At 38.7% G+C, this 9,034-nt stretch overlaps 4 protein-coding genes across 4 annotated transcripts; all 4 read right to left on the bottom strand.

Annotated features, from left to right (window-relative positions):
- Nucleotides 1-691, bottom strand: LOC6564559. Its single transcript, XM_001991868.2, has 2 exons — nucleotides 216-691; nucleotides 1-149 (listed from the first exon to the last, which is right to left on the bottom strand). The coding sequence occupies exons 1-2, from the start codon at nucleotides 589-591 to the stop codon at nucleotides 145-147; spliced, it is 381 nt and encodes a 126-aa protein (XP_001991904.2). The 5' UTR covers nucleotides 592-691; the 3' UTR covers nucleotides 1-144.
- A 1,735-nt stretch (nucleotides 692-2,426) lies between these two features.
- Nucleotides 2,427-3,104, bottom strand: LOC6564560. Its single transcript, XM_001991869.3, has one exon. The coding sequence runs from the start codon at nucleotides 2,987-2,989 to the stop codon at nucleotides 2,483-2,485; it is 507 nt and encodes a 168-aa protein (XP_001991905.1). The 5' UTR covers nucleotides 2,990-3,104; the 3' UTR covers nucleotides 2,427-2,482.
- Nucleotides 3,105-4,306: 1,202 nt separating this feature from the next.
- LOC6564561 lies at nucleotides 4,307-5,068 on the bottom strand. Its single transcript, XM_001991870.2, has one exon. It carries the CDS (start codon nucleotides 4,939-4,941, stop codon nucleotides 4,450-4,452), a length of 492 nt encoding a protein of 163 aa, XP_001991906.1. The 5' UTR covers nucleotides 4,942-5,068; the 3' UTR covers nucleotides 4,307-4,449.
- A 1,406-nt stretch (nucleotides 5,069-6,474) lies between these two features.
- Nucleotides 6,475-7,934, bottom strand: LOC6564562. The gene is made up of 2 exons (XM_001991871.3): nucleotides 7,519-7,934; nucleotides 6,475-6,947 (listed from the first exon to the last, which is right to left on the bottom strand). The coding sequence occupies exons 1-2, from the start codon at nucleotides 7,874-7,876 to the stop codon at nucleotides 6,604-6,606; spliced, it is 702 nt and encodes a 233-aa protein (XP_001991907.2). The 5' UTR covers nucleotides 7,877-7,934; the 3' UTR covers nucleotides 6,475-6,603.
- Between the last annotated feature and the right edge of the window lie 1,100 nt (nucleotides 7,935-9,034).

Here is a 9,034-nt window from a genome sequence, read left to right as displayed (position 1 = left end):
TTCGAATTACGATTATTTTTTTATTGAGCAGCAAGGTATATAAAAATTAAAAGGCAAGCAAAAAAAAAAATATAATAATATTAATATTAAAAGATATAAACAGAACAATCCTTTAAATCTTGTACAGGAACGATATCACTTAACTTAAGCTGTAACGAAAACAGAAAACAAACATTAGTTTGAGCTCAAGCTAGGCAGAATCTGTCCAGGCTCACCAATCGGCTGAGTGCTGCTCACAAGATCAGCGGGCACGGACGGAGCAATGGGCGCCAGTGGCACACGCTCTGTGGGCGCATCGTAGGCCACCGATGTCTTCGGTGTGGAGGCATCATCGGTGAGACGATGCTTGAGCTCATCATATTTCTGGGCAACGGAGCTGCCCAGCTCCTTGGCGCCTTCGCCAATCTTGTCGGTATACGGCTTGGCCGCATCGGCAACATCCTCAGCGCCCTGCTTCACCTTGCACCCCAAGGTCTTGAAGAAGCCAGTAATGCCAGTGTCTTCCGTCACACAGTCGGCGGCCTGGGCCCCGTTAGCACGCATCAGCAGCACCAGGCTCAGCAGGGCACAGCAAATGATAATTGACCTCATGTCGATGCTGGATTTTCAACTATTCCCTTCGAGCTCCTCAATGCGACTGAGCAACTTAGCTCAACTCGGCTCTGCTCGACAGCAGCTCAGCAGCTGCTCAGCAGCAGCTCAGTCAGTTCGTCAGACCGGTTTATCAGCGCTGCGACAAACAACTCTGCTCTCTGTCCGCTCCACTCCCCTTCCCCGTCGCATAGTCAGTAATTAATAGATCGGTCAGCTTTAGACAGCACATAGACATATACATATATATATATATATATATTCATAAGCTTTATTTACTTCGCATACACACTAGACTCCAACTTTGATAATACTAATACTAATACACATTCGAGAATTGTGTTGAGAGTTCGTTAACTGATTTCACTTGAAGTGACTTGATCCAGAAAGCCCATCATAGCGAATAAATCACTAAAGAAGTCAAAAGATTCAATCTATTTATTGCATCGCAATTTAAATAATTAATATATGCGCGCGAGGTGTGTTCAATAACAAATCAAAATCTTTGCCATGTTGATTGTAAAATTGTTGATTTCGGTTTTATTAGATAAATAATAATGAAAATGTATAAATAAACAAAGATAATTGAGAAGCTAAGGAACTGCCGAACTGTATCAATCTACCATGTACAGATATATAAATAGTTTACGTTTAACAAATCAAAAATTAAGAATACGGAGCTTTCTAAGATTTGAATTCTGTAAAATCTAATGTGAGATTATTTCCCTTTTTCTCTCTCTTTCTCTCTGGTGAAAGGAGACCTTTTAGAACTTCCACCCAATTAGAGCTTAACTCCGCTTTTTTATAGCTTTGTTGAGGGTCGTATAATTGCCTTTAGGTGTGCACCAGATGTCTGCGATCCCATAAAGTATATATTTATATTCTTGATCAACGTCATTAGACGAGTTGATGTAGTCATGTCCGGTGATTAAAAAGTGGGAAAAAGTCAAATTAAACAATAAATAAAATTAGTTTACAAAACAAACAAGAACATAATAATTTGAACTACGAACAACAATTTAGATGTCAGCAACTTAACTCACAAGAATTTAGAAGGGTATATAATATTCGGTTTGCAGTTCTTTCTTGTCGTTTTTTTCTAATTAAAGAAAACAATCATATTATAGCTTACGGCAGAAATTAGTATTCAAAAAATATGGTCATTTGCGAGACTTTCGCTTATGCTCATTTTGACTGTGATTCGGGGTATTCGAGAATTTACTCGATCGCCGATGTGAAACAACTTTAATGAGCACATTACACAGCAGTATGCTTCTAATGATTCATTATTTTGCTTGAGCAAAGTAAGCACAATATGGCTACGAATAGGCAATCAGGTAAGAATACACATCATGGATATCGGACTGATGTAGAATACACACACATATTTAAGATCGCCTCGATTATCATGATATTTGCCTGTTACACACTTTCAGAGTATAAAAAATAAATAAATAAAAAACAATGTGCAATTGCTTAAGTCGTGTGAGATATGTGTGAGTAATCTGATTATCCATTTGGGAACAGAGAATAATCATTTGAATTCTTTGATTTCGCTTATTTCAATGATGATGGATTCGTTTCAAAGATCATTCTTACTTGTACAATTATACTGACCTACATACAGAATACAATATGCATATATAGGTCCTTATGCAGAAGTAAGTATTTTACATATGTTCTTAAATATTTGTAGTTTAGGATGATATCGTATATTTGAAATTAATTCAAAATGTATGCAGACCATTTATGCTGTGATTACTATTGTACAAATATTGTTTTCATTCGAATGGTTTCCAATTCGACAACAAAAAACACAATAAATCAGCAATTACTTTCGAGCTAGATAAATAAATATATGTATGTGTTTATATTTAATTCGCTGGCCTAATTATTTGATCGGCTCTACATTGATAATCTCATTGTCCAATGGCGATTCTGTTGAAGGTGTCAATTGCTCAGGCTCCTGGCTGATGGCTGCAAGAAGATCGCGTTCGGTGCTGGTGCTGGTACTGGAACTGGGTGGCATTATAGTTGTGGTTGTGGTGACACTCGGTATCCTATTGGCAGCGGCACCGAGAATCGAATCCATTAGATTACCAAAACGATGCACAATGCTCAGGCCAACACGCTTAGCAGTCTCCTCCAGTCGCTTGGCCTCCTTCTCTAGATCTTCGATCCAGGGCTTTGCTTTCTCCAGAGTGCACTGCACATTGTGCAGAAACTGATTCACCTCGCTGGGCTTGGGCGTTGTCGTCGTTGACTGCTCCTCAACTGACTTAACTTGACTTGGCTCAGTCTCATCCGTGCCACACATGATAGGAGCTGCCAGCAGCTGGGCTACCTGTGAGATGATCATCAGCAGCAACAGTGGCAGAGTTGCTCGAGTCATCATCATAACTGCCTGAAATTATTGCCCTTATTGTTCCAATTCCGATCAGTTTATTTGCCTTTGGATTTGGCTTTATGTTTGCCTGAAGACGTGACGTGTGCTGCAGCTGAGACTTGAAACCTGACTGAAACTCGTTTGCAGCTGGCAGCGAAAGGCTTGCCACCAAGTTCAGTTGCGGCTTACCATTGCCGAGAGAGAGAGAGAGAGAGAGAGAAAGAGAGAGAGAGAGAGAGAGCGTGAGCGAGCGCTGAACGGCAAGTTCTTTTTTGAGAAAGTCGTCAAGCGACTGAGCTGCCAGCTCAACTCATTTATAATTTCGGATACTTAAAGAGAATTCCAGCAAATTTTTCTTTTTTTAAGACATTCCAATTCTGTTTAGACTTTACCCAATTGTCGATCATCGAATTCATCGATCAAGCAACTATTATGAATAATTAGTATGTAGACAGCCAGCCGCAAATAAGCAATTAGCTGACCATATAAATTGAGGCATATGCATGTGGAATACGCAATGGAATCTGCATCTGAGAGTGCATTTTATGCGAATGTAACAGATACAACCATAAATATTAATATACGTAAAGTGAGTCAAATGTGTACATACATATATATACCCGATGCTGTGCTCAAATCTTGATTCAAATATGATCCACAATTACAAATGTATGTAGACATGTGTAACAATTTGTTACCTAATACAACACAAGATACAAAAGTAAACAGGAAACGTTGTTCCATAAAGCTCTAATTAGACAATTCCCCAACTAGTGACATAGCTAATAAATACTATATACTTAGCCGTAAAAATACACAAATATCACAGATGATGAATGGAATATCAAATTTGATTTGTAGTTGAATTATAAATATTGATAAATCATCTGAGTGATGGGGCTATGCATTTGTAAATGTTGTTTGCTTTAATCTTAGCGCTTATTTAGAAGTTTTCCCTCTTCAGCACTGCAGTGATGCTTTCGACGCACATTATATTATTTAATAGCCTTCATTACAATGAATATATATTTAAATCATACCCTTTGCAAAGAAAATCATTAAATAAATTAGTTTTCTTAATTTTATGCAATACGCACCCATTTCACTTTTCAGTTCTCAATTCCCACTTTTAAGCCAGAGTTTTCCGATTTTCATTAACGAAACAGTGTTGCCATATTCACAAATTAGAACATTGCATTTTGGACATGAAATTTAAGTTTTATACGTGGTATATATAGTATATATATATATATATATATCAGTTAGCCCAAATTGTCAACTTCGGTTACATTTGTTTGCACAACTTCATTCAATCCTTTTTACAAAATATTTATTGGTAACAGGTTATCGAAAAAAAAATGTATATTTAATATAACTTATAAACTTATAACTTATATAACTGCAAATAGATAAAAAAAAAAAAAATTATAATAATGGAATTCGTTTGAAGCTTGAGTCGAGCTGCATCATCATCACTTCCTCAACCGGCTGCAGTTGCCCAAGGCATCGAGGATGTGGCCGTGTCCGCACTGTTGCTCACCCTTGAGCAGATCTGGATTGATAATCTCGACGTTGGCGAGAAATCCGCGATCCTTGCTCATCTCCTCGGCTGAATCCTTGGCGAGTTTGTCGCGAAAATCATCGAATCTCTCGCGAATATCGCTGCCCAGATCCTTGGCCCTCTCGCCCAGCTTCTTGGCGCCCTCCTTGATATCGCTGCCCAGATCCTTGGCCTTTTCGCCTAGCTTCTTGGCGCCATTCTTGATCTGGCAGCCGACGCTCTTGAAGAAATCACGCACTTCATGCTCCGAACTGCTGCTACTGCCAGTCGCCTCCGATATTTTGTCGCCCATCTCGGTGATCATCGAGGGCAATTTCTCGTCACAGTCGAGCAGATCCGCATGGCTCCAGGAGACGCCCAGCAGCAGCAGGGCCAACAGTAGCATTCCATGTAACTGTCGCATTTTCTATATATATCCAAATATTTATATGTTATATGTAATTTTCAGTTTCTGATTTGTTGTGTTGAGTTCCTTTGATGCCTTATGCTTATGGCTTGCAAACTAAACTCGCACGTTGATTTCGCTTGACTGGCTGCGGGCGAGGAATGCTTAAGCGTTTTATGCACTGCCCGGGCAACAACAATAGCCACAACAATAACAGTAATAATAATAACAATCGTATAACAAGGCAGACCCCGTTATTTATACAAAAAAAAAAAAACATTGTCGCCTTTTGTTTGATTGCTGCTCCCGATGCCGGCTCGCCTTTCCGCTTTAATTCAATTTATGGGAAGACTCAGTCGTTTGCTCGCTTTTCTTGATTCATGAGCACAAATTCAATTTGCTGCTGCTCAACAATAACAATTACAACAACAACAGCAACAACAACAATAACAGCAACAACAATTACAATGAGAAAACGCTTGTCAATTGTGAGTTGATCTTATGCGCTTTGCTCTTTTTTTTTTTTTGCAAATCTCAACATTTGAACTCTGCACATCAAATAATATGCAATGAGTCTTACCTGTACCGGCTCCGATGACTGCTCATGTATTTGTCTCAGTATCTGTGTTTGGCAAGTTTTGCGTTGCTTGATAAGGCCCAGATAATTCCAGCATAATCATTATTAATGGGCACATATATATAATATATATAGAATCTAATGCGCAAATTGCGTCTCAGTTGCTCAATTGAGTAGAGCTTGTATTATTGTAAATATTTATTGTGAATCTCGACGAAAATAGCCATAATAAAAAGCGAAAAAAGAATTACTCACAACTATTATTGTATTTACTACTCACCCAATTTACAATACTCAAACAAAATATATATAAAATATATAACATTGAATATATTTGATTTTATTTTGTCTATAAAACAGCTTTGAATTTTAATCGCTATTTTCAGATCATAAACACACACAAACTAATAAATGCAAAGAGTCATGGATTGACCTTTCATGTCAAGGTATTAGCTTGAAGTAGCGCAATCTGTGGGGTCTATTATAATTCTCAAACAAAAAAAGAGGCAGTCAAATAAGACTTAAAAAAATCAAATAATTATAGCCACAGGAGCCTTGCTATGACACTCCTTTAAGCTAGATTTTTCAGTTGGAAACTACAATTTTGCATTATTTAGAAATAATAATAAAAAAAATTGAATTGCTTCTTAATCGATCCCACTTAATTTAATTAACAAACAATATGTAATATTTACATAACATCTGCGTAACCATACGACCAGATCTAACTGGACGATAATCAGTGTTTCTGCTCAGCTCGAAAAAGGAGAAAAATACAATATATATCAAGAAGTCAGTAAAAAATCTATCAAAATAACTGATCAAACAGTATACCCGTTCTATGCCGCAGATAAGTATCAGCACCATATACATAGATTGATAATGAATTTCAGTTGACTTTTAAGTCATCGGGTTCGATAAGCAGGAAACTAACTAACTCGAGCAGCACCTCATATATACATAGTTACATACATAGATACATATATGCATACATACAAATATGTATGCATACTTTGGCATTTTTATTGAGCATTTATATTGCGTCTAATTAGTAGTAAAAAGCGTAAGCTATAAAATTGAACACTGGGTATTCTGGGTATGCACTATTTGGTGGGATCATTGCCACCGATACTGCCGCCAAGGTTGAAGTTGAGGTAATCAGAGGCATCCTGGTCCTTGTCATCGTCAGCATCAGCATCAGCATCAGCATCATCTCCGCTGTCTTCCTCATCATCTTCGTCAAGCTCCTCATTGTCATTCAGGCCCGCCTCATAATCAGCTTCTGCTGGCCTCGATGTTTTTTGGTCAAATTGCTCCGGCAATTCCGGCAGCAAGGGCACTTCAGTGCTGGTGCTGGTGCTGGTGGTGGCAAGCGTAGTTGTTGTTGTTCTGGATGTGGACGTGCTGCTGGCCCAGTTGACACTTGGTTTAGTGGCAAATCGAGCACCTGAAATCACAATCAAAAAAATGTAACTGGCAAATTATAGTTATCTTCCGATGTAGACCGATCTTTCAAGAGATATGATTGAGTTTAATGTTTCTCAAAAATGAAACACCAAAATTGGCGAATTCGATTTTGGATTTTTGTCGTGTACAACAAGTTAGTCGAGAGAGCTCGACAAGCAAATACCCTGAACCCAACCGAGCAAAGTTAGTGAAACAAATAAAAAAATAAATAAAACGCAGCCAAATAAGAACGCTGTAGTCGAGTGAGCTCAACTTCGATGGAAAAGGCTTACACACTCAAATGTTAGGATGAGTGGGAAACGGATAATTATCGATATTCATTGAACGGGTTGCATAGTTGGCGATAAACTGGAATAAACAGGATTTGCGCTGGGTAAACGAGAACGTATACTCCAAATTGTATGCCTCTATTTCTCAAAAACAAAATGTATTTATTTATGAAGCATAGAAAAACACTATCTTTGCCATTGATTTAGAATATACTCGTACAGTTTCTCGCCAATTGCGTTACACATTTCATACGCTATTCAAGCAACTCGCCGGTCACTTACAATTGGGCAATGTGGGTTCAAAGTCACATTGGATGCGCTGATCCATTTCGAAGTCGGTCAGACGTTTGACCACCTTTGGCTGGGGCGTGGTGCGACGCACGATGTAAACGTGCCGCACCTCGTATTCCTCCAGTTCGGGACGGCCCTTCACGGGGCGGCGGCGTGCGAATCGCTTGTAGTTGATCACATTTTCGGGGGCATCGGATGGATATGGAGCGGCTTGTATCAGCTCGCTGCAACAGCAGAGGAGGAGCAGCGTCACCAGCGACAGACCAAAAGTGTTTCCTAGTTTTGTTTGCATTGCTGCCGTGTGCAGTGTTCCAAAGACTGATTTTATATTTCCGGTTTTGTCTTTCATTTGGCTCGGCTCGGCTCGGCTTGACTTGGCTTGACTTGACTCTGCTCGGCTCAAGCATGCGATGTCGCTGATGAATTCGCCTATCGCAATTCCACTTAAGTCCAATGACGGTTGCCCGATAACCCATCAACCTCAGGCTGCCAATTGATATGGTTCGGCTTCTTGTTAGACGCTGCATACTTTCGGGCGGCGGCTGCTAAAGCTTAGTGATCGCTGCAGCTTTTAACTCGGTTTACAAAATATTTGCTGAATATTCAATAAGTCGACTTGCAAGCACAGATTACAAGGGTTCAACTTGATCATATTTCTTAGGTGATTAAGACTCTGACCGATCATAAAGCATAAAGTGCTCAAGTTTGATTGATCGGTTACAAATTTGCTGTTTGCGAAATGCAAAATAATACAATCATTTGCGTATATGTTGGAAAGACGCACTTTCTTATCTTGGATTACATTATAACACATATAAATTTAGCAAACAATTTTTCGATTAATTTATTTCATTTATGTACTGTTCAAGAATGAACACTATTTTAACAAAGTTGTCTCAGGGTCAGGGACAGTAAAATATGCTTAGCCTTATATATCACCTAATATCACCTAAACTCTGTGTTTATTCTTATATATATATATATATATATATATATTTATAATATGAGATTTTAACAACATGTGCAATTTCATGTGCAATTTATTTTTGTTTTTTTATGCTTTGTGGTAGGTGTGCGTCCATAGGTGTGTACATATATGAATACATTTTAATGGACCACTTGTGGATACATAGTACATTGCATTGACCAGAGTGTCAGCCACAGGCATATCTACTGTACATATGTAAATACCAATGCAGAATATGAATAAATATACCGTCATTAAGCAATTGCCAGGGTATACAGGGTATTGTCAAGGCATATACAAATCTAAGCAAATTGGACAAATGTTTGCCAAGAGCAAAAACAATAAACAGCATTGAAAAGTTTTGCTCAATTTCTGTGTGTGTGTGTGTGTGGTGTGGGAGGAGGGATGGGTAGGGGGTGGGTGGGAGTTGGTCGTATAAAATAAACAAAAACAAAAATAATCGGAAAAGCTGTTGCCAGAAAACAGCTGCCCGAGTAGGTTTTGTTGCTGTCGTTGTTGTTGCCATTGTGAGAGCGTGAA

Source organism: Drosophila grimshawi, unplaced genomic scaffold (assembly GCF_018153295.1).
Source record: "Drosophila grimshawi isolate 15287-2541.00 unplaced genomic scaffold, ASM1815329v1 contig_848, whole genome shotgun sequence".
NCBI classification, from domain to species: Eukaryota; Metazoa; Arthropoda; class Insecta; order Diptera; family Drosophilidae; genus Drosophila; species Drosophila grimshawi.
This window is presented reverse-complemented; position numbering and strand designations above follow the sequence as displayed.